Source organism: Vanellus vanellus (genome assembly GCF_965231255.1).
Source record: "Vanellus vanellus genome assembly, chromosome: 14".
Classification (NCBI taxonomy): domain Eukaryota; kingdom Metazoa; phylum Chordata; class Aves; order Charadriiformes; family Charadriidae; genus Vanellus; species Vanellus vanellus.
The window spans coordinates 9,862,684-9,888,323 of record NC_138919.1 but is presented as its reverse complement, the minus strand read 5'-3'; the positions used below and the strand labels follow the sequence as shown (position 1 = coordinate 9,888,323).

At 42.3% G+C, this 25,640-nt stretch overlaps 1 protein-coding gene across 1 annotated transcript in view; it reads right to left on the bottom strand.

The window, feature by feature from the left end:
* Window positions 1-25,640, bottom strand: part of XYLT1 (xylosyltransferase 1) — a gene marked incomplete at both ends in the record, with an annotated part of 207,026 nt that overhangs the window by 23,119 nt on the left and 158,267 nt on the right. Inside the window, 2 exons of the mRNA XM_082490446.1 lie at window positions 511-727; window positions 13,123-13,203. Of these exons, the coding sequence (XP_082346572.1) occupies window positions 511-727; window positions 13,123-13,203 (298 nt within the window). The remainder of the gene's footprint in view (window positions 1-510; window positions 728-13,122; window positions 13,204-25,640) is intronic.

Genomic DNA, 25,640 nt, shown 5'->3' with positions numbered 1-25,640 from the left:
TCTGCATCACTTGTAGCCAGAGCGATTCCTGAATGATCTAAATGATTTGTGACTATGCCTTCTAGCTGAGTTTTGAACGGAACAATAAACCTTTGTTTGCAAGGTTATTATTTTTAAAGAAAAGGGCTAGATAACAGCAAGGAAAGCTACTTATGAAGACAATTCGCCATCTTTAATGGTCTTCAAAGGCTTTGCAGAGGAACAATTTGCAAGCAAAGGGCAGTTGGATCTTAGGTTGTTCAGTAATAGATTAATAGGCTTAAAAGTATAAAACAAAGCCACTCCTTGCGAAAAAGTCCCACAAACAAACAATGCAACTAAACAACTGCAAAAGTAGTTCTAACACTAAAGGACTTACTTGTCATGCGAGTAAAATTCTCATTATCCACTGTGGGATGATCCAAAGCCCACCCAAATCAGACAAAAGCCCCTCTGACTTCGGTGGTCTTTGGGACAAGTATCAATGTTGCAGTTTTGAACACAGAGAGGGATTGCTTTGAATTCACATACCTCAGCAGGAAGCAAGGTGTAAGAGTAAAATCTCTTCATCTTTGTTACCAGATCATCATTAGAAAAAGTGACATACTCCACAAACTTCCTGTTCAGGAGAAACCAGTCCGACCCTCCATCGACTGCGATTCCTTCTGGGATCCTCCGGTCCCCCAGGCGCCACATGTGGGTGTCGCATTCCAGGAAAAGCCGATCCAGTCCTTGTTTTCTGATAAATCTGAAGGAATACAAAAGCAGACATCAAAAGTCAATTTGTATTTTGTTATCATCACTAGCTCTATAAATAAAGAAGCTACTTTCTCAAACAAAAAAGGATAAAAAGGTCACTCGTTTATATTTCTATTCTACTCATAAATAATGTAGAGGGGTTTAATAAATGATTAATCAGCTATACCTTCAGTTACAGGGGCAAAGATCAACAGATTGCTTTTAAACATCATTTACACCTTCTGCTGTCCTAAGACAGAACTGTGCAAGTTACAGATCTGTATGGCATGAAAACTCCTAATGTTCATTAACTCCTGACAAACCACTGCAGAACATGAACGGGAACTAAACACAAGCTGTGTGATAGGCTTCTGTCTCTAAACAAACACACAGGTTTTGAAAAACAGCAAACAGTACAGAAAGGTAAAATGACCAATTTTCTCCTATGTTATTATTCCACATATTTTTCTGTTGGGGTCTAGTTAATTAGGAAGAAATACAATTGCATTGCTCTAAGCTGTAGAATGAGCATGTTTGCTCCATTTTCAAGTCTTCGGGGAACAATGTTTTGTTATTGCTGAACCATGAATAAGAGGAGCAACTGCAGAACTGTAAAGTTTTGGAAATGAATTATTTGAGACCAATATAAGAAGGGAAAAAAGAGTCGGAAAATCAATCCATGTTTGAAAACACTTTGGACTGGATGCCCACACATGTTTTGAGACCGTCTGATCCAGGTTTCTACTTGTTACTCTGCTTTCAGAATTATTTCCCAGACAGGGAAGCAGGGCAGCCATAAATTAGCATATGCCTTCTCAAGGGGGGCTGACTGCTGTTAGTAATGGTGCGTTGCTGTGTTGAATACATCCCACATGTTCTGAGCAATAATAAATGCTGGTTAACCAGACCATTCCAGTAACTAACATCCACAAGACCACATATTTCACTGGCTGCAAGAACTGCAGGCTAACAAGAGCTGTGGCACCTACAGTGGAGAGGACACCTTAGACCTGTGTTTCCTTCCTGAACAACAAAGAGCTACACCAGGATTCTTAGAAATGCTTTAGGATTAGGACATCAAGAAGACAATTTAGTGGTCTTCAAACACACGCAACCGAAGGAAGGGAAACAGAAATAAAAATAAAGGAACATCACCAAAGCTTTCTGGACTCCTGCATCTGGGAATGTGAGTGTTAACCCCATAGACTAACTCCCTGGTTAAAGTTTTGTTCTATACCAATCACAGAACTGAAACACAATTATGAAATGGTGCATAGTAATTTTCAAAAGGACCGTAAATGACTTCAGGGTCTATGTCCTACTGATAGCTATGTCTCTTCTCACGGTATGAGAAAAGCATCTCCTCTGTTAACATAACAGTGCAGAAAATGTGTAGATGAGAGTGGAGAAATTTTTCTTTCCATGAACAAGTTTCTAATTTCATGTTCCATTATGAAGGATAATAGAAAAGTCTTGCAATTTTAATGCAGTGCTCTGGAATGTAATCTTCAAATTCAATATTTATGCCGTTATCTCCAAATCAAATATTAATGTGCCTGAAAGTTTGGTCATTTATTTATTTCCCTCAAAACTAAATGCTCATTTGAGTTAATTATTTTAAGAAAAGAATAGAATTTTATCGACCTTATTTAAATAGGAACGAAAAGTTCTTTTCCATGAAATCATTTCTTTGAACTGCTATCTCTACCAATTTATCACCCTTTATTCTCATTTTCAAATAGAAGTTTCTTTGACTGCAATAGAAACCCCCAAACCAAAAAAAACACCTGACCACTTCAAAAACCCTTCTACTTCCAAACTCCCTCAGCCTATATTGCATGATAAGGCTTACAGTTAATTAATACCAGAAAGCTCAGTTACGCAGCTTCAGCTTTCTTGTCTGAAACTGGCAACAGAAGAGTATGACCACACTCAAGATGAGAAGGTCCCAGCAAATCTAGGCTCACAGCTTCACGTTTTCCAAAATAGCTGACAGGCTCCTTTTGTGTACATGTACACAGTTCTATGACTTTTTTGAGCTAATGGCTTGGACAAGCAAATCTTGGCCTATGGAGCGAAATAAGACAATTCTTGGGAGCATGAGTGTTTTCACAACAAACAGTTCTAAAAGCCTACACAACGAGGTTATCAGAAGAAAACTCAATGTACTTTCCAACCATTCATCCTCCAGCGAGGCAGCGTAGCCCAACTGAAGAGCAGCAACGCCTTTGGAGACCTGCAAAGAGGTGACCCTTTCACTAACGCTTCTTGAAAACTTCCTAGAAACATCATATCAGGTTTTAAAAACCAGTAACAACTGAACAGGAAGCAGGCATTTCTCAGAAGGCTCACCCTTCCTGGGCCTGCCTCACACAGTCATTACACCTAAACAGAGAATAATAAATTCTCCTGCATAGCAGATAATTTCCTTTTATCTATGAAGCAATGAAGCAACATACAAAGGGCTTTGAAGACACAGGTCTCCATTGGACAATTGCTTGCTATCCGTTTATGTTCCTTGGGAGCCAAGGGGACCAAGTATATTTTAGATCTGCTGGAAGCTCCCTGATCCTGCCTGAGGCGCCATTGGGTCGCCCTAGCAAGCTGAGGCTGTACCGCTGCCACACAGAGAGCTCAACTGCAACCAAAGTGGAAAAGGTGGATGAAGCTTTATTTTTCCCTCCAGACTCTCTTCTAGAATGACTGATGCTCTCAGCTACTCCAGTAATAGCGATTTTCGCACTCAGGGAGGCAAGAACCTACTCTAAGCGTATTGAATATTGCCTGAGGGAAAGGGAAAGGTGCTATTTGTATGCCATGTAGGCCTTTTCAAGAAATCAAAAACCCTCAAACACTACAAACAGTTCATAAAGATTCTTGATTAGCCATCCAACAATGCTTGCAGCAGTCACCTCGGAAAAAAAAGATAATAAGATGGAGGACAAAAGCATGACCCTACTGATTTGTTTCTACTCTAATGTTGTATTTCAGTAGTTTCTGGTTATGCTCAATGTAATACTAAACCAGTGCATTTTACGAAGGCATGCCAAGCTTCAGAGAGCAACAAAGGGCAAAAAGTGGTCATTTTTTCCCTCAAGTCTTTCTCTCTTGGGCTTTACAGGACACCCAGCAGATAACTCCCAAATTAAAAGATAAAAAAATGGATTAGTAATAGCATTTCATTAATTTTAGACTATGTGGAAAAGGTCAGGTATTTCATGGCACCCTGAACTACAGGTAAGACCAGCACACCTCTGACAACTGCAAATATACTTGCCAGGACAATGACATACAAACGCAGTAAGGTATATGGTTAGCCAAATACAATTGAGATTGACACAGACGACGACACTTGACCTTTCTCCTGACCCAAGACAAACAACAGGAGGAAAATAAAGATGACAAGAAAAGAGCGTCAACCAGGAGAAAGTAAAATTTAAATAAGACTAGGGTTAAGAAAAAGCATGCCATTTTACCGTATTTCCTAGAACACTCCACCTATGACAATCAATTTTAACTCTTCCTAAAGAGTCTCCGATTTTGAGGAGCCTGGATTACACTTGCAAGTAAGCAGCAGGCATAGCATAATATGAATGTGTCTTGCCAGCTGAGCTTGGCAATCAGGCACCTACACGCGTGAAAGGTGCCGTTTGCGCTCTGACTACGCATGGATGCAGCCTCGGGGTGTTTGCGGTTCGGATGGCTATTTTTATGTTTTGTTAAAAAAAACTACTGCCTGCAGCACATGGTGTGTCACACTGAGCATAGATACTTAACTGCCCAGACAGCTCATGATTGCAACCCAGCTTAGGGAACTCCTCTGACTTCACAGTGTGTTTAAATATTTATAAATGCATTTCAGATGAGACTCTAAGACTGTATAACACACAGAGCATTTGTAAGATGTTTAGCAGACACTCCTACAACACATATATAAACACCTTGCTCAGCTCTTCTTACAATATGTTTTAACTGCTAATAAATACTGTTGCACAGTTACTTAATATCAGCAAAAATATCACAATCAAATATCACCCTTTTGGATAGTTCTCTCCAAGTGACAGTGCACACCACAGCAACTCGGAGAGACCCCCGCTCCTGGATGCTCACACTTTTGCAGTGTGTAAGACAGAGTTCACTGTTACAAAGTCTATGAATGAATAAAACTTTCTTAAGCATCAGAGGCTATCAGATTGCTGAAGGTTTCTTATCAGTAACTTCATCACTAAAAGGTTTTTGTCTAGAAAGAATAGGTGAAAAGGTTTCCTCCCAAATGTTTCCCGTTTCTGGCCTCTTGCCTCCTATGACATTTCACCCTTAACAAGGTGTGCCTACCTGGACCTCATTGTCATTTCTCACTACACAAGAATAAGAACTATGAATAAAAGTTAACGATACATCCGCGAAACAATTCATCACAAGTCGAAAGTCAATGTCAAAGAAAGGATCTGCAGAGCCTGGAGCTCCACTAGCACCACAGCCAGGTTCTCCTTAAGGTATGTGGACAAACTCTGCATATTGCTTTGACTCTGCTCCTCTTTTATCTCTCTTTAGACAAAAAATTGAAGAAGTCAGCCAATTTTGGTGGGAAAAGTCAAGTAAATATTTCTATGGATAAGAAATATGAGAGGCTCTTGCCAGCAGTGTTTGCACAGCCACCTTGGAAACACTTACCCGAGTCAATCAGTCAGGAAGCATAAAACAAAAACTGGCAATTTAGGTGACCAAGTAGAAAGCACAGAACAGTCATTTGACAATCCTGAGAGTAACAGTTACAACAAGTAATTTGTGTGCAATCTCTAGGCTACGATATATCTCCATAAACCAATCGCTGAATAATTCTTTGCAATAAGCACGCTCATAGAACCCCAGCCTGCACACAGCAGTTTCATTCCCTGCCCGCTGCAGGCCAGAAACCCTGGTCTCCATTGAGCTTGCAATGAATTTCCAGTTGACCGCGACACAACCCTGACTTCACTCCATTTCCATCAGTAAATCTATTCTATGAAGGGCTACACAGTATTTTAAAAATCTCGAATAATTAACAATTGGCTATTTAAGCACAATATCAGATTGTGTACCAGATAAACATCGCTTTTTCTAAAGACATGATCTTGCAGTACGTTTCCCAAGACCTCTTTTTGTTGTGCCGAAAGCCTCCAGGGCTAACCCCCCACTCCCAAAATGGAGTTGGGAAGCTTGAAAAGGGGAACAATGTCAAAAAGAAATAGCACCTACTTAGCCTGTCAAGCCGAGGAAGATTTCCTCCTGGTATGACAGGCAGCACGCAGAATGCGTAGAACACACAATTCCTGCTGTTTCAAAAGGCTATGAAAAAACTGTCAGTATAGACAAAATCGATGGAAGAAAAGAGAGGAAGAAATAAAAACTAACCTGTTTTCCAATGTGTTTAAACTGTGGCATCCTGAATGTAAATGTTATGAGGTCAAAAGCAGAATTCTTATCTTTAATTGCCTTACTCTGAGGAAAATATTATAAACACGATACTATCCTAATAATCCCCTAAGCTTTAATGCCAAGGCACAAACAAACATCAACAATATCATAAAGAATTCCTCTCTTGACCGGATTTGCTATAGCAAGATTGGGTTTATTTCACATGGAAGCCAAACCCGTAAGCAAGCACACAAATTGAAATGCTTTTAGTAGCTCTGTACATTGTGCTAAATGCTCGGACATTAACAAGAAACACAGGGAAATCTTACTTTTAAAATACCATAGTGTTTGTCATTCATCTCTCTGTGTGCCCTACAAGAGAGGCGGGCACCAGACCTGGTGGAGCAGCAGAGCGTGGCGGGCATGTGCATGGAGGGGCGGCCAACCCCACACCATGGGATCACCAGCTGCCCCTCGGCGAGGACAGCACGGGCTCTGACCTTGGGAGGACCAGGATTGAACTCAGAGCAGAGAACACAGGCGAGCCGGCCAGGAAAAATAAGCCAGCAGAGAAATGCAGTTAGTGACATTTGTTCCTGCAATTTCTGTGGGTCTGTAGGAGTTGGGCTGCATGTCATCGTGAGACCAAGCAGCTCTACTGGAAGGATTTTCTGACAGTCCACATTACCACAATTGTTTCCAATGTATGTTTAAACACTTTTATGCTCAGTGTGCAAGTAAATCTGGGGCAGACAACTGGTCTGCTGCCACAAATGTTGACCAATATAAAGTTTAGATCATATACAGCGTAGTAAAAATTGTACGGTATTTTGACTGGCTCTTTCAAGTTACAAGTCTACCTTGAAATATTATGTTAAACGCGGCCCTTCTCAATCAATGGCATCTTTATGGGAACCAAACGTCCACAGCACTTAGAGTATTCCACACAAGATGCTGTTGAAAGCTGATGAAGACGCACATTTTATCTGGCCATTACTCCATCTCTATATGGACATAATTAGATTTTTCAAGCTTTACAATAGATGCCCCACGCTCTACATAATTTCTTTCTGCTTCTTTCATATGTAATTTTCTCAGTATATCCATTTAATGCTTTAGTCATATCACATCTTTACATTGCATTTAGAGGAAATTCCTCATGATTCTTTCTTCTCGTCCACCTTTTCCTAAGTGTTAAATTCCACTAGTTTGGAAAAATCTTACTTTCTGTCTTCTGGAAATCTTTCTTTCAGAGGAAGTCTTAAAAAGCCTTCTCAATATTGTAATGATGCAGGTCAGGGAGCAAACTCTTCCAATGTCCCCAAAATAAAAAACAAAAAACAAAAAGCAAAACACTAAAATTGTTTTTAGTGTAGGAAACTTACAGAGTCTATTTTTTGCATTAATGACTCTATCAGGAATTGCCTTGTTTTGACAAAAGTTCCATACAGTCCCTTGTGAGTACAAGGCTCGAGAGGGACTTCCAAAGACTTTCCTGTGGGTTTCTTTCCACCACCCTTCACTTACAATATCTTTTAAGAAACATGGGAACAGCTTCTATGAGGACAGAAGTGTCCTCATGATCAGGGAGGCCATAACTCAAGTGGTTTTGTTCCTTTTTATATAAAGTAAGCAAAGCAGGGATGCAGCATGAATTCATCACAGACAGACTCAGTGATACAAAGGCTGACATTTTGCCATCTGTTTGTCTCCAAAAAATGTCTTCCCTAGAAGATTTCTTGTCCCCTCACCTCCTCTTCTTCCCAACACCCATGTGATTGAGCAGTCTCTAACCTGGGAACGCTGCTGAGCCTGAGCAACCGAGTCTGAAGCCATCTCACCTACATGCTACTGCCACCAGAGCAGCTACTGCACATGTTACCGCTTCCCCCATGGCCAGCAGATCACAGCTGGTGCAGCGCCCACAGACAATGCAAAGGGACATGCAGTGCAGAGGACACCTGGGTGTCCACCACGATAGCATCTCACTGGGTATTTCTACTGTGCTTAAATCTTGGTATCTGCATACTAGACGATTAAAGAAAGAAAAGGAAATGGGGATTCAAACTTTCCAAGTGACTGAGGGCAAGCGTGAGTCACTTCGATACAGATTCTCAAGCTACTAAATCAGGCTATTGACCTGTTGGTAAAACAGGGCCAACAGTATCTGTCCAACTTAAAGGGATGTTTCCTGCCATAATTATTTTATAGTATGTCGCAGGACCTTGGATGAAAGGACACAAATGTTACTATTCATACCACAGAAAATGAAACGTGCAGCTCAGTGTTCTTAGACGGCAATCAGATTTCCGATTACTTTACCAGTATTTCAATTTTCACCTCCTTCCTAATTCCTGCCCCACCCCATAAATTATGGCTACTTCAAACCTTCTCACTTACTGCACCTTCCTGAACTGGTGGATGATGTTGCTTGTATACCCTACCAAGACCAAAACCCATCCCGTTTTGTCTCATATGGCCGTTCTTACTGCATCTTCCTATCGTCTTCAACCTACTTTTGTCTTCCTTTGCAATGACAACCTAGCGTTGTTTTCCAAAAGCGAGCAGAAATAAAAGCCCTACAAGGAGAAAAATTGTCAAGCAGAAGAAGTAAAGGCTTTATGGCTCCCCTAACACTTCATACAAAGCAACAAGGAACGTTTGAAAGTTAGCTGTAACATCTAAAATTTTTAAGTGCAGCCTATTTGCATAGAAGATGCATGTTGCTATTTTGGTTGCTACAGTTCACATCCAACTGTTGGGCTGAACTACTTACAAGAAGAAAATAGATCTTCCTAGTCCGTGTGCTTGAGAATACTGAAGTGTTTAAAAAAAACAAAAAACAAAAAACCCCCCAAAATAATTATGGGTGAGGGAAATTTGAGCCAAATAAACCACCAAATATTTCACATGAGTAACAGGGATAGTATATTTTTTTTTCCCTATTATTTGGGTACTTACTGGGCAATTCATCAATGCAACAATACGCAACAGCATTTCCTGTGTGATCCATTTTCTAACTGATCACCAAACTACCATCAACCCAGTGTACAGAACACTAAAGAACAGCATGTGCCACAGTGGCAAAAAGGCACGTCTGAAAAGGTGACAAAACAGATACGCATCAGCAGAACTGGGCTGAAAGAGGTGGAGATTTTGGCAACGTGCTCAAGCCCTTTGGGAGTTAAAGTCCCTCCAGCCTCTGAGAACTGGGATGGGCTTCCGATGCTCCTTACTAAAAGCCATTCAGCAATACCTCTAAAAGTATCCAGAACCCAGCAGCCAGAAAGGGGACAACACAACTGTGAAGAACAGCATTAATGAGAGGGAAAAAACAGCACAAGAAAAGAACCCAGATACATAACAAGATTTTAATGACCTTTTCTTTAGCTGTCTGTACTCTGCCTATGAGCTCCGGATTCCTCTAAGATGTAACAGCATCCAGCCTTCACAGCGTATTTACACAAATGACTGCTGTGGCAAGGTTTCTATAAAAAAAAACTCACTTTTTTCCTGCCTGTCATTGTAGATGTCACATTTGACTGTCTTTATATTTTATAATACAGCAGCCAGGTGCTGCTCCTGCCAAAAAAACAAATCTTCCGGGTGTTCCAAATTGTAATAGCTTCTACAACTACTGGGCTATTCTTTTCCTTTTAACAGTCTAAGACACTGAAAAGAAGATAAAATGTATGTGTTGCCCACTAAGTACTATGTAATGACTCCAGCCACTGTATGCAGCTTCATTTCAGATAGCCAGCTCTCTAAGGAAATAATGCTTCTCCAGCTGAGTTAAGGATCCATTTTCACATCCATCCCCTTTTCTGAAGCCACTAAAGGAAAATCAGAGCGATGCACTTTTTAATGACTTTGGCATAACTAAAAGAAAACTTCACTCTATAAAAGGAAGCCTGGTTTCTCTCCTTATTTGGCAGTAAAACATGTACTGATTGTGAACATGGCTTGAATACAAAATACATTGTAATTGAGCTGTATAAGCATTTCAGTTTTAAGATGGCACTTCTAATTTTTCTCCCTCCTTTGTATGATCCAAAGATTACAATGACTTAAAATTCAGAGCTTCCAGTTGTTTACAAAGCATACTTAGACAGTTGAAAAGCTTATTGTTTAGGAGCCATTATTCATCCACAAATTAAAATAAAAACAAGCAGCAAGGGTTATACATTGCTGTCAGTGATATTTAAATGCTGAGCTCCTGTATTATTAGTTCACTTATTTTGAGAAAAACACCTTGGAACACCAAAATTATTATTGTACATGGGGCGGCAGTCAGTCTAGTCCAGTGTCCTCTCCCTTATCATGGCTTCAACTGGCCATTTTAAATAAAAAGTCCTGTTCCAGTCTGTTTTGAGATAGGATGTCCCAAGTGAGTTTTCTCCTATTGCCCAATAACTTGGAGACTGGCCTGTGTCCTAAATCCTTTCCAAAAGCTGTCCTTTTTTTCTTGTCTTTTTTTCAAAATTTCTGTTGCCAAAGCTTGAGTCTATTGCTTGTCTTCTAGACCTTACTAAGCTCTTGGCCATACCATTCCCCCCACAGGATATTTCTTTTCCACAGGGCTGTGACAAGGCAAAGTAAATGGCAAAATTTAAAAAGTAACTGGAAAAATTAATAGAAAAAAATAATCATCCCGTACTCTTAAATGAGCAAATCACCAAGTTTGGCCGTGGAAATTCCCCAAGCAAAGGTCACAGGAAGCTGAAAGAATCCCGTAAGGAAGCACCACTACCCACCTCTTCTCTGCTCCTCTGGGGACACGGGCTGTGGGCAGCTGGACGCGGGGTGACAGCCTAGATGGGCCTTTGGTCTCCTCTCACTGCCCGTGCTTACACAAGCTGTTACAGCCCAGAGGATTTAATCGTTCTAACTACAGGGATAAACCTCACCGGCCACCGACCACAGCTTACACACCCTGGGCATAAAATGAAAGTCAATTGGAAACTGTGTGTCAAATGGGCAGACGGCACATTTACCAGTTTAGACAAGACTGATTTACCAGAACACTAAAGCTGAAAGGTCAGGCTAGAGATCTTCACGTTAGATACAATTTCTCTCTCAACAGGTGGATGTAGAGCTGCAAATTCACCCGCAATACAAACAGAGGGCTAACTGCTTTTTGATCAGCTTTTGACAGCAATGGAACAAATTTTTACCAAATGCCAATATTACTCAGAGGCTTCCGCAGCTGCTGGCTTGAGTCCTGTCTCTACAGTTATCTGGGCTATGCAGGAGGAGGGGAGCCACTGTATCTCCGTGATAGAAACTCTGGGCAGCTGCCAAGGGGCGATGTGAAAGGATCCATTCATCCAGCGGTCAGCAGCGGGAATGCTTACGGGACTCAGGGACTACAGAGCCACGGCAGACAGGGGCAGCAAATCTGCACTCGTGCCCCCCGTTATGTTCCCTGATGCACAGAGAATTTGTGGTAGAAATCCGGGAGAAAAAATAAAACATGGCAACATGTTGTAATAGGCTAAAAGGTATTTAATTGTTTATACAGTCAAAGGCAACCATTGAACTAATAAATGGGTTGTTATTCCTGTGAGGTGAGGACAAGTGGCACATTAGCTCATTTTATTATTAAATTAATACCAGATTACTGTGTTTAATTGATCTAAATTGTTCTAACCCAGCTGAGGTTGGCATGTTTGAATCAGCTTGATGCAGGCACGTCATAATTCATTTGTTATTTTCCTTAGCCAGCTCAGGGAATTTGAGAAGAATCAGGCGCACCAGAGGAGCAAAAAGGCATAAGAGACTGACTACGTTTCCCTGGCCATTTCTTTTCGCTTTTCTACTTTAACTCTGCTGTCGATCACTATTGCCAGCTAGAGCTCAGCCTGCCAATCACTCTGACACTCTGCATTTCCCAAACCAGACACTCTCCTGTGAAAACTGTTGACTCGGATTTAAATATTATTCCTCACAGTATTACTTTTTACTACCTGCTATAGAAATTCTGCATCCAAAAGATGAATGCTCGTGAGGACTTCATTGAAACAGGAACAAGACAGAATTGATAAATCTAGTGACAAGAGCAGCCAAGAAGCGAGAGACACCTATGCGTTATTCTATCCACCCACTGCGTTGAACACGTGACTCGATGTGTCACGTTCTCTGTGTATGCTATCTGAACCCAGCCTTACAGTACGCTTGACATTTTACGGAATAAACAGATGACCTGGTGACCCAGGCAGAATAAAATAATATTTTTAGGTGCAAAGCCACTGGGATTCAGCATATGGAGTTGCTGGAACTGTTGCAAGACTGCTGTTATCGTACAAAACTAGCAATGAAAAGGAAAAGCAAAACTATCAGCAAAGCGGAACAGAGGACCACTGCAATCAGATGGGAAAGATCTTCCACCTGCAGAGGTTGTTCAAATCTTTGGAAACAGTGCTTGGTCACTGCTGTTCCCTCAAACCACAAAGCTGTCAGTATTACTGATGCGTTGTGGGAAACAGCATATTCTCTTTTTCCTGAGACCTACACAGAGTGGATGAAGAGGGACACTGTTCCATGGACTGTAGCAGATCACGATTACCCTCCAGCCACCATCCTCACCCTCGCTAGTGTAGGCAGTCTGGTAGAGGTTCCCACTCCTTGTAGCGGTGCTCTGCTTGCGCAAGGCTTTGCTGCAGACCCCAGCTGGCACAGGTCTTGGTCACCAGCATGGCTGGGACCAGCCGAGGCAGGGAAGTGCGGTTGTGCAGGACAATTACAGCTTGCTCCCGAAACACTGATCTGTGCCAAGCCCCAAGGAGGAAGCAAGCATCAGTCTGCTTAATGTCTCCCTCTCTACAAAAGCATCTTTGCAAACCAGCTCTGGGGAGGAGCCATTCTGGACCCATGAACAACTGTTTCCTCCTCATTCGCTTCTCTTTCCTGCACTAGGGATTTCTTCACTCAGATAACACTGGAAAACCATCACCGTGCAAAAATTTCCAGTGCCATGGTTAAATTAAGCTGAGGAAAGGGACAGCTTACCTTGCATTGTCCCTCCCATGTGATTTCAAGAAGTTCATATCACGATATCTGGACAGGAATGCTACTAGCTGGTCATTTGTCCTGCAAGAGAAAGAACAAAAGATGCACAAATTACACTGTGAAAACTACTATGTTTAGAGTAATTTATATACTTATTGTTCTCATTTGGGGACCATCCAGAGACTCCCTGAAGGAGGCAGTTGCTGAAAAGCTTCCATCCTGCTGGTAAACTTCACTGCCTCCCTCTGCTCAGGAGAGCGGCACAGCTTTATTACATAACAAATTTCCTACCAACTCTTGGCAGATGTTTTAAGCGTTGTAACAGAGTATGTATTAAGTAATACTGCTCAGCACATTTTAAGTATGAAAATCCAGCTGAGGGATGACTGCATTAATAGTCCCATTTTACGTGCTTTGCTAGATCTTTCCTAGGAAATTTGGTTAAGTATCTTTTGGCATTTTATTTGTTTCATCCTTGTAATAGAAAAGAGGCCAACGTTGGAATGCATAAAGCAAGAGAATTTGGATGTCAAAATCCCAATATAATTAACAGGAACAAAGGAATTTAGAAGGCTAATTCCAATTAGTATGACTGGCAATCTGACACCAGTATTTTCAAAATTTCAGCTGACACATCCAAGAATGTATTTACGCTGGACAGCTTTTGTGGTCTATTATTTCTTTAACAATGGAGCAAAAATGCTCTCTATTTATCTAGGTCAGCATATTTAGGAAAACTGAATAAATCATATTAAAAAGACCTTCATCTCCCGAGTTGCATTCAAAACCACAATGTTATAGATACACCATTTAAGCAATGGTCTATAACAGAGTGGATGGCAGTAAAACTAAAGATAGACCAGTTGTCAATAGTACTGTATCTTGAAAACATTTCATTACTATAACCCACAGAAAACCAAGTTAAACTGGAGTCCTGTACAAAATGCGTTTAACTTCTGGGGTCAGGCTGCAACAACTTGGAAATGTTATCAGCCTAGTAAACTGTCTTTGTATCTCATAAACCCAAGTTCTTCTGTCATCACGGGTAGCATTTAATTATTGAACTGATGAATAAAGAACAAGTTAACCACTGATTTTATCTGGACCAAATCAAGTACCTGCCTATCAGCCAGCCTGAACTCAGGCTGTAGGAGCCTGAGACCCTCCTATGCTCACTCATGTGAGTTAATACCTCCCAGGGTCAGACTCTGCATCTCAATTTAGCAACCTCCGAAAACTGCTTTCTGTATAGTAAGCTGTGCAGATTTTCACATTTGCTGCTCCAGTGATTCTCCATCTTACTGGGATGAATAGGCATTTAGTGAATTTACTTAGCGATGCTTCCACATGAAATGGTTTCAATGGTTGACATCTTCGGGTGAGTTTCTAGGCAAAAACTGGCACGCAAAGATGATCTTCAGAAATATAACCAAGTTTGGAAGTGCTTGAGCTTTAATTTCCTTACAGGATAAAAATCAAATCAACTAAAGTAACAATCCACGCCGCTCTATAAAACATCATCATTTCTAGATTGCTCACCAACCTATATTTTGCTATTCAGCAGTGCTTTACCAAGCGTACGTGGACTGGGAGCTGCCATACAAACTTTCCAATGCTTCTCATTTTTTAGATAATACTTATAAATGCCCACTTGACTTTTTAGCTCTCAAAATCATTAATAATTGAAATTTTTCCACTTCTTGAAAATATTGGCGGCACTTTGGTCCTACTTTTAATTTTTGCCTTTTTTTTTTTTTAAAAAGAGAACTTATACAGACTTTTACTCTCTGTCAGTTAAGTATGCTTCTTTTCATGTGTTGAAAACATGGAAATAAAACATCACATTTCCATTTGGCAAAACTTTCTAGTTATTTGACATTTAGATTTATGCGGTCAACCAATTCTGTGCTCAGCATGGGAGCACACTGAATTTCCATTAAGCTTTCATTCAAACTGCTTCTTCTGGCCCCAATATCATGAGGATGCTGCACATCACCTCCGAATTATTCCACCACATGACATTAAAAAGAAAATCAAAGGTATTGAACATGCCATAGATGCTAATGCAGTTGCTAAAATCTTCCTCACCTTTCAAAAAACTTTGCCTTCAGGGGTATATTTCCTAAATGCCTCTGGCACAGATTGCTACCACGCTTCTTTAGGTACAGCAGCAGCAGAGTCTCTACACCATCGCAGTGCCCCTGGCACAGCTATTTACAATGCCTCTGGCACTCCTTCTGAGAAATGCTAAAGTCACGAGCCTATTTTTTCTCTAAGTAAGGCAACGGAGAGCTGAGAATTTCAGCTGAAGACATCACTGGGAGCAATATCAACTCCACACTGCCAAATTAAATTCTGCTATAGCTCCACAAATTTCAGGGATAATTCACTGAGCATAAATCTGGCACAAAATCTTTTACTAATCATCACGGTATAACAGAAAGTAACAAGTGCAACATGTTTCTAGTATTTCCTTCCTAAGAAGGAAAGAAAAAGTCACGGGGATAGGGAAAGTAGTTCACGCTACTGATTAAAACACACTAATATACGTATTAAATTCCTATCAGTTCCCCTAGTGCGTAACACAGCACGAATACAGATTGTGAAAAAAGCCTTTCCACTGTTGGTGCGTGAGGCTGGAGCTGATGGACGCATCCACACAGCTCCCGCTTTTATTTCCTTTTGTTACTAAACTAACTCGGAGGGCGAGGCACCAGGGAGAAGGATTAGCCAGCCGGTTACCTGTGCCATTAGCAGGGAGGGAGGATGACGTGAGAGTAGAGAGGCTCAGAGAAAATGTGGACTTTTCAGGTGTGCAGCATGCAGAGAGAAATAGGAAACTAATCTTCCAGTGAACTCAGTGTGGAGAAACCTTGTGCATGTGGGAGGGCTCCCATGAGAAGACGACTAATGGGCAAACAAAGCATTTTCGACTTCATTGATGTAATTTGGTGTTAGGCAAGGGCAGGTCTGCCAGCTGTGACGGAGGGGTCCTTCTTCACCAGAACTTTACCGAGGTGACCCCAATAGGGTCCTGCTGCTCCCCTCCCGCAGCAAGGGCAGATGGAGGTAGCAGGGGCAGCGCACCATGCCTGCCTGCTGAGGTGCCACACAGCACAAACTCAGCCAAGCCTCCCCGTGGGGTCGGGCTCCAAGGACGGCGGCACTCGGCCGGGCTGGTGGGGGGGCTCCACAGGCTGCAAAAGCAGATCTGGGGCTGCCAGTGACTCAACCCTCAGCACTGCTTAACCTGGGGACATGCCTGAGCCCCTGGGCTGTGGCTCAGCCTGGGGTTAGGGTCGAGATTACAGTTAGAGGTCTAAGGAAAAGAAAGGGGAGTCCTATAGCAAGAAGGGAACTCGGAAGACATTGCCAAAGCAAAGCAAGCTTTGCTACTACAGTTTTCTCATGAGCAGCCCCTGGTCTGGGACTGAGGTGTCCCAGGGCACGAGCGGGCTGACCAGGCACTCAGTAAGCACATATACATGCTGAGAATTGCAATAATTTCAGAATATGGCTTATACACTGGGGACTGAAATGTAAAACTGGAAAGAGAACCACTGAGTTTGTGTTTGCATTGTCTGAACGTGCTGGCAGGTCTGCCCAGGAAGCGGTACGAGTGCATCCCTGCGTACAACCACAGCGGAACACTGCCGAGAACAAAAGGCAGTGCTGGGCTTGCTGGTTTCAAGCAAACCCTCCAAGTCCTGGTGACTAATCCAAGCAAAGAGCAGAGATCCTCTTCGTTTGCAGCTGTGAAAATAGATTAAGAAAGTCTTTGGAGAATCTGAGAAAAGGAAAACAAGCGATTGTTACTTTTGGAAGATAGTGAAGGCTAATATGAATGTCCTTGATTCAGCAAGGTACTTTAACGCATGGGCAACCTGAAGGATGTCAGGAACAGCAGCCGCTTCAATGGGGCTATTCATATGTCAAAACTTATACAATCGCAAGTTAGATCAAAAGCTCAGAAACTTTTGGCAGCACACAGGTACGGAAACGAGATACTTTGATTCTGTGTAGGAATCAGATAAAGGAAAGAGCAATTGCTCTATTGGATTCTGGGGTTGGACTTGGCCATTCTGGTACTGTATGGGCTACCCCCTGCATGGCGAGAGCCCCGTGTCCCTCTCCAGAGGGGTATTCCAGACACTCTGGTGTTGGTCTGCCTGTCCCAGCGTAGACCCTGGGGCTTCCCCCCGACAGCCTGGCCTGGGAGCCGGGTGGTTGCCCAGGCACGCAGCAGACAGCGGCTCTGCAGGCAGACGAGACCCTGCTGATTAAAATGGGAGCAGTGACAGCAAGGAAAACTTCCTGGGGACCACAGATTGCTGCAACCTAAAAAGCCACTGACTTAACTGAAACCCAGCCCAAACTTCAGAGCCCACCCACAATGATGCTGCGGCTGAGGCAGCGCTGCCAAAAATCTCTTTTGGTTTCTTTTCTGCTTCAGCAGGCGAGGTCGTGGGTAGGAAGGTTCAGCTTGCCATCCGCTTCAAGTGAACTCAACAGTGAGGTCCTCCAAAAATGTCCTCATTTGAGGTAAATCCCCGGCCTGGGTTTATAAACTATTTCATTTGTCAAGGACCAGACTGGGCAATCTTGTTTCAGACTTCGTGAAAAGTGCTAAGGGCTGCAGTGCATCTGTGTGCAAAGTGCGGATCATCTCTCTGGCTCCTAGTCACTTAGTTTCTGATCTATCAGAAAGGTAAGGCTAAATAAATGCTTTTAGATGTTATGCCTATATACAGTGTTTCTGCTTGGAAAGCAGCTTTCGTACTGGAGAATTCTTTTGTTACTGGCTCAAGGTTTGAGACAAAATCTAATGAAATCTACGGAAATCTCTGCTACGGTCTCACTGGGCTCTCTATAGGCAACTTCATTCTCTCCAGCCCTGCTTCATCAGCAGGGCCCGGGAAGGGCTTTTACTGCACTGGCTCTTGCCAGGTCGTTCTCAGCACTTCATTCACCAGTAACACCCCACATTGTCCCAACTTATGAATCTACCCTGAATTACATGCACAAGCACGTGCTAGGGACAGCTGCTAAGCTGAACCCAGACTAAATTCCATTTTTAAGCATTACTTTCTGGCATTATTTTATTTTCTTCTCCTTTCCTGTATGCCTGCTCTTACATGCAAGCATCAGCACTGAAAATTGGATTCTGCTACCCCTTCCAGGCAGCTGTAACTCACTTTAATCACAAATGTGGTTACTTGTAAATTACAATGTTGGAATATGAAAAGGTAGACCAAGATAATTAAAATGTGGCTTTAAAATTGTTTAAAACAGACCTGCTCGGTCCTGGTTCCACACTTCTCCAGAAGTGAAGGGCAAAGCCTGCTGAAAGCAACAGAATCTCGGCCTCGTAGCAGTTTCTCTCCCCAAGCACTAATCTGATTTGAATGTGATTTTGGCCTTTAGTGCTTTTGTCCCTGTTGTAATCTTAATGTGTGGAAGAGTTTTTTTCTTATGCATTTTCTAATCTGACAGGTAAAAAAAATATTAACGCCTTTTTTATTGCTACATGCATGGGACAAAAGGATCTTTTCATTACCCTGCCAACTAAAACACTCCCAGCAAAATAAATGTAAGTGTGCCTAGGCTGTGATAATTCACAGTACTGGTCACAATAAGTAATTGCTATGTTAACCATGTGATATTACTGAGGCGACAGTAGAATTGGAGCTTCTACAAGCTGCCCAACTTTTCCCCAGCAAACCATCCCACCACAGTTAGGTAACTGCGTAATAGTGAGCTGCAGCGACCAGCAATCACCAAACCCGGGAGTCCTTGCAACTGGGCACACGCCGGCACCTACGGCGCTGCTGACAACGCTTCTGCCGCCACAACTCTGAGATTTTTTTTCATATATTTACCATATTTTGCAGTGATAAAGGCTGTATTTGGTGTTTCCTAGAAGAACAATACTAAAGTGCTGAACTGAACGAGCTGCACTGCAGTGACCGTGAGGATGCCGTGCCGTGACACAGCTGGGGTCTGAGGGGCAGCTCCTGCATTCAGGCAGCGGGTCTCGCCAGACACCGGCAAGCACAGCTCCACGCTGGGCCATGCGCCTGCTGTCGGTGCAAGTCAAACAGCCTAGGTTAGCACAGAGCAACATACCCACTTGCGAGGAGACGGCACACTGAAAACGGGTAAAGGTATTAGTCACGATCAATTCGGCATTCTCTCAAGGCAAGCCTGCTAACCGCTGCACGAGACCCTATAGCTGCAACAAAGAGGGCCGAGAGCGCAGGAAGGGGGTTAGCCCTTGCCGTGGTGATGAGTGCAGCGTCAGCAAACATAGCGGTGGTTCTGCCGCGGTGCGGGGTGCTGGAGAGGTAGGAAAGTATCACGAAAGCAGCTGAACAGACAAAAACCCAGAAAAGCAAACATAAAGCGGAAAGCGTTTGGGAGAGTAGGGCAAGGAGGCTAATGTGGTTTGAAGCAGCAAAGAAGAGCCTCTGAAGCAAGGATGATGAAGGCAAATATACAGTCAGAAGAGGTAAGTCAACTGTTACAAGTTCTCTCAGCGCCCAAAGCTTTCCACCCATACCCGCCTGACGCCTCTCCAGTTTCCTTACCCAGGATCACTGTGACTGTGCGAAGGCACAGCCCTACAGAGCCCAGATGTACAGCGACCCTGGCAGCTCTTTGCCAAGAAACTCTTTCTAGAAGGTCCCGAGAGAAGAAAAAGACTTCAGAGAAGAAAACCGGAACTATGGGGCAAACTCATCTAACTCAAGAGTTAAGCACGATATTACTCCATGGTTAAACATGCAGATGTGTACACAAGAGCCTGGGAGTGGAAGAGCCGAGTGCCTTCCATTTTACTACTTTCTTTTCAATAAATTCTAATAATTACAGTTAAGCTCATTGATTTCAATAAATCACAGAATCACAGAATTGTCTAGGTTGGAAGGGATCTTTAAGATCATCGAGTCCAACTGTTAACCTAACACTGCCAAAACCACCACTAAACCAAGTCCTGAAGCACCACATCTACCCATCTTTTAAATAACTCCAGGGATGAGGATTTGCGCGTGTGTAAACACACACAATCTCCGGGAAAGCATGCATGTTAGCAATCAAGACAAAGACTGTCCCTTCTCTAACTGCTCAGAACCTCTACTTAGATTTATCCTGCCTGCCATCTATTTTTTTAAACTTCAAAAGAACGTAGGCCTTCAGTAAACTCTATCTTGTATCTAACAACTCCATGCTGACAACTCAGATGTCCTATGGTACCTTCATACAAATGTCCCTCATGCAAGATTCCAAACATCCCACATTGCTATCAAACCACTTGCTCTAAGCCTATTGTTTTTTAAACCTAATTTTAAGTTTCTGTTGGCAAGTTCTGGTTTGTTTCCTCAAACGAGTTTTTAAACATTAATTCCATTTGTCCATCCTAGAAACACTGCAAATCCAAATTTAGCATTTACTTTGCAACTCTATGATGAGCAAACACTACTTTGAGAAAATCTGGAGTGAAATGCAATCCTTGGGAGAAATTCTAAGCGTCAATATTTTATGTCATCTTAACAATATTCACAATCTCTTAAATCTCCAACTCCATGCAACTCATAGAACTCAAAGTTCTGCACTTGTAACAAACTAGATCTTTGCATCCTTTCTTTGCTAAACACTATACAAAACAATGCTGTAACTTCAGAATTAGCCTTCATTAAATGCATCTTCTAAGCAGTGGGCTCCAAGTCTTTTTCTGCCCCAAGACAGCCCTCTAACCAGAGAAGTTTACTTCTGCCCAACTCTCCCATGTGAAAAAACACCAGAATCCGTAGCATGAGAGTTACCATGGTGACTCTTGATGTCACCTCTAAACTATTTTAGGGCTGTGGAGTTTAGGGTTTTGTTGTCTTTTTGTTTGGGTTTTTTTTTTTTTTTTTTTTTTTTTTTTATGATTAATTTAATCTTAACACGTTATTGTAAAGTATTGGGACATGCCGTTGCTGCCAAGACTCCTGTGGCAGAAGGAGAGTTCCTTCTTCGACAGCTCCTAGCCTGGGGCTATTCCACCCTTGCTGCTCTCCCCTCTTAGATGTTCAGACCCACCGGCTCACCAGCTCCTGCAGCTGCCAGTAGCCCTGCATCACCGCGAGGCGCAGAGGAGGTGGGGAGGAAGGAGAGCAATCCAGGAGATTTCTTCTTCCGGAAGAATTGTTGCAAATTCCCACCCACACCTGTATAGTGTCCAATGCACTCCGAAAGCTTCGCTCCTGTGCCTGCTGGGGACACGGCAGCACTTGGCAGCGAAGCTGGGTGGGATCTTGCTACTCCAGTAAGGGAGCCTGATCCGTACTGGCCCTTCCACCACGCCAGCAGCACACATGTGGGTGCATGTGCAAGGCGTGCACGGGTAACCTAACCAAAGGATACGACGGCGGAATGATTCAGCAGAAAAAAGCAAAAACCTACGAGACCTATTCCTGAAGGAAATGCTTGTAGCACGATGATCAACCGTGCAAATGCAGCACAACAATACAGGAAAACCCCTCTTGTTGCAGGGCTCAGCTTTCATGCCCTGGACTCGCAGCCTGACCCTCTCACCGATGCTCCAACTCCTCCTCTCTCCCCGAAGGCAATTCAGCGCAAGGGGAGGCTGAGGGGAGCCAGATGCTGGCCCTAGCAAGAAAAAAAAAGACTGCCATCTAAAAATGCAAAGAAAGGGGAAGGCTATATTTAGCTCTCGCTGTCTATCACAGAACAAATATTACCATGGCAGGCGTTTCTCAATGCCGATTCCCATAACAGCAGTCATTCGTAAAACGTGCCATAAAAATGAGAACGACAGACACGATTTCAGAGGCCAACTACATGTGGAAGGCTCTAGGTGACTGTTAACACCTCTGCTTTTACAGCAGTGTTGTCTTAACTGGTTTGTTTTGTCTTTCAAGTCAGGTTTAACAGAGGAACAAGATAATGCAAGAAAACTATTGCCTTAGCAGCTCAGCTCGCTCGAGCACTTGAGAGATTAGAGTTCTGCTCCAGCAACAGCGCTGCCATCTGGGCTAGGAAGTCGCACCCGTGTATTTCAAAGCATTAGCTTTCTGCATTTTGATGCTCCAGGCACTGATCAGTCATCACACGGGATGCAGCTCCGCTCCGCGCAGCTCTGCCAGCGTTGTATGACTCTCAAGACATTTTATTAGCAATACAATCGTCTTTGCTGTACTTTCAATTACTGCTTCCCATTCAACCATTGTCTGTTTCCTATGGAAAAGAAAAGAACTAACATAGTCACAAAAGAGTGAAAGTCTTCTTTAAATGTCACACTGCTGAATAAAACTCTTCCTAGTGAGAGTACATAAACGCTTGGGTACAAAGGAGATCTACTGAGAGAAAAAGAATATACTCCATCGTCTGCTTCCCGAGCCACTCCACAACCTATTTTCTATAAATTCAAGGCTTCAGATGGCATTCATAAAATAAATAAATAAGCCCACTGCTGACAAGCAGCAGCACATGCTTAAACGAAAATCCTAAAGAGACCATATAACAGAATTCCACCAAGGATTAATGAACAAATGTGATTAAAACTATCTACAGCTCTGGACTGCTGCCAAAACGCTGCCAGCACTATTTGATATGTAAATGCTTAAAACATTTGCTATGTGCACAGCCGTTGATGCAAAGCCTCTATAGAGAGTTTCTTCATCTAATTAGAGATATTGGTTTAGCAAACTTTGGAGTTTATGAAAACCCTCAACGTCTCATTATTCTTTTAAAATAGAATATTCATTTGTTTGGAATGTTTTCCAGCTATATCCCATGAAACCCTGAAATGCCTTTGGCTAATGAAAAACTCCAGCCCTGTATCAGCTAATAAACCATACAGCTTTTATGATAATAAAATACTCACCACATGCACTCATTAAAACTTTTTAACTTCTGCTTTTGACTTTTTTTAGCTATTTGCTAGGCATAAAGTAATCCACTCAATTTCCAATTATTTTATAGTGCAATTTCAACACAAGCATTTAAATTATCCAGGATCTTATCAAACACGCTATACTATAGCGCAATCACTGTCTCTCTGATCTGGCAGAGCACTTAACAGCATGTGCTTAACTGCAGCACACTTGTAGTTCTTCTGAAATGATGAGACTTTCACACTATATTCTCATATATTACTTCATGGGTAACGGTCTACGTGTGCATGTGTTAGGAAGCAGCATGTGCAATGACTACACACAGGATTAAGAGCTGAGAGCTGGCCTTTAACTAATCTTAGATCTCGTAAGTACACTTATTAAGGAGACTTCCAGGGAGGTCAATCCAGTCGTACCTCAGTTTGGCCATCGCTACCACAGATATATCACACAACTCACCCATGCTTTGAGATTTAACTCACTGATGTTTACAAAACATTAAAAGAAAATTCCCTCGGTCCCAGGAGAACCTCTGAACCGATCTTTGGAACTCATTTGTCTGTGACAATGACGTTTTCTGAGCATCGCTACTGCTGTGATAAAAAGTAAAGAAATAAGAAAAACACTATCCTATAAGTACCATGTCATATACAGCTCTTTTTTCCTCCAATTTTAAAGCAATCTATGTATTTTACAGTAAAATTATGAAATGCATTATTTAAAGTAGCTTTCCTTTCATAAATTTAATTTTATGCAAACGTCAAGCCTAGGTTATAGGTATGCTTATCAACAATGAATGCACTGAAGAAAACACTTGAATAACAAAAGCTTCCGAAGCTCCTTCCAAATGTGCAACTGCACAGAACCCGGTACACGTGAAAATAATCAAAGAAAATCAGCTACACGCAGGATGATTTATTCCCTAAATAACTTGGGGTTGATGCATTCAACTCATAGGCATTTTGCTAGAAAGGAAGGAAAAGTTTCATCCTGATTTGTTAAACAATTTCCTATTTATTTTTCTATTTAAGTTTATGAATGATCAGCACATCACCGGTAGTGTATTTTTTTATCTTGCTAGCCCAGAGCTTGAGTGCCTGACAGATGGCCTTTGCTAACGGGGCCTATAATTGTGTATTTCCAACAAATATTTTTAAGTAAAGGGAGAGATGTGTGTCTAACTTAGATAAGGGCTAGAAACCATGTTAAAGGTATATATTGCATTAAAGCAAAATTCCTTTCCCACTACATTCACAAGAGATGTCAGTTTAGTTGAACTGCATGTATGGAAGAAAACTCATTTTCATCAGTGTTGGCAAAATCTGTTTATCAAACCTTGCTGGCATTCCCATTGTTCGTATTTGGAAATTAAAATAATGCAGATTGGTGAAGAGAAAATACAGAAATGTGGTGTTTAGACACTTCATAGATTTTGTACCCAAGCGTTTTGGATAGCCTAATCCAAAATGTTTAGCGTTTTCGGATAAGTAACACAGTTTTGATGCTTACTCAACGTGATCTCAGTTTCAAACATGAGTGGGCTCTCCTAAACTAAGGTGCCAACCTTGAGTAAGCAGATTTCCTTTTGGCATCGGTGCACTTCACATTCACAGGCAGAAGTTTCTGATCGCGGGCATAAAGAAAAAGAGAAATCGTTGTGAAAGCCATTTAACAGAGAGAGCTGCTGCGTTTGCCTGCTCCCCACTTCAGTCTCTGTCTGCCTGGAGTACAAGCAATTTGCCTAGCTATATTTTAGTCTGTTTATCTTGGCTCTAGCACATTTGTAGTTTGTTTCCAGCCTTTTTTGGCTTTTGATCCCACCAACACAAACCTGCAAATTGAAAAAATAGCCTAACATACAACCTTCTGTTTTAATTTTTTTTTCTCTGGTAGAGTCAACGGTTAAATATTATCACCCCTGCTGTGGCTAACAGGCATGTAAGGGATAAATCATATATGTTCTGGGTCTCTCTCGCCTTTGCAGACACAGGATGCGACATCCTCCAGCAGTAGAGTGGAAGGTGTCTGACTCTGGTCCGAGGGGGGGCCCACGGAGGGGCTCCCAGCTGCCGCTCCGGAGCCAGGCCAGGATCCTCGGCAGTAGCGCTACAGCTCAGCTCAACTCCGCTCTCCCCTGAGCAGCATAATCAATTACTCGTTCTTGTCCATGTTTACTCTCCATGCCACATGGCAGACTTTCAGAAGACAAGCCAACAACAGTCGTTGCTCTGGTTCAAAATGAATTCTTCCCAAATTAATGACACAAAGGGAGAAGCAGCATCAGTGCAAGCAGGGGCAGGTGAGCTTGCACGTATCAAGAAGAACTTCATGGGAAACTTATCACGCACAGTCAGATGGGTTCAGACAAAGTACAAGGAGGCCAATGTTCCTAGTCACTTTAGCTGACCTTCTGCTAACAGCTGCCATTAACACTTTAGTCAGCAACTTTCCAAGGTAGCTGTGGTTAGGATAAATGGAAAGAATTGTGATTTTCATGATAAAACTGCACCAGTTAGGTGGACGACATCACTGAGTTCAAGTCTGAATGTTTTTAACCTTTTTCTATTAAGACTGTATGAAGTGATTGAATGCAGAGTGTGAAGCTAATGAACACATGCTATT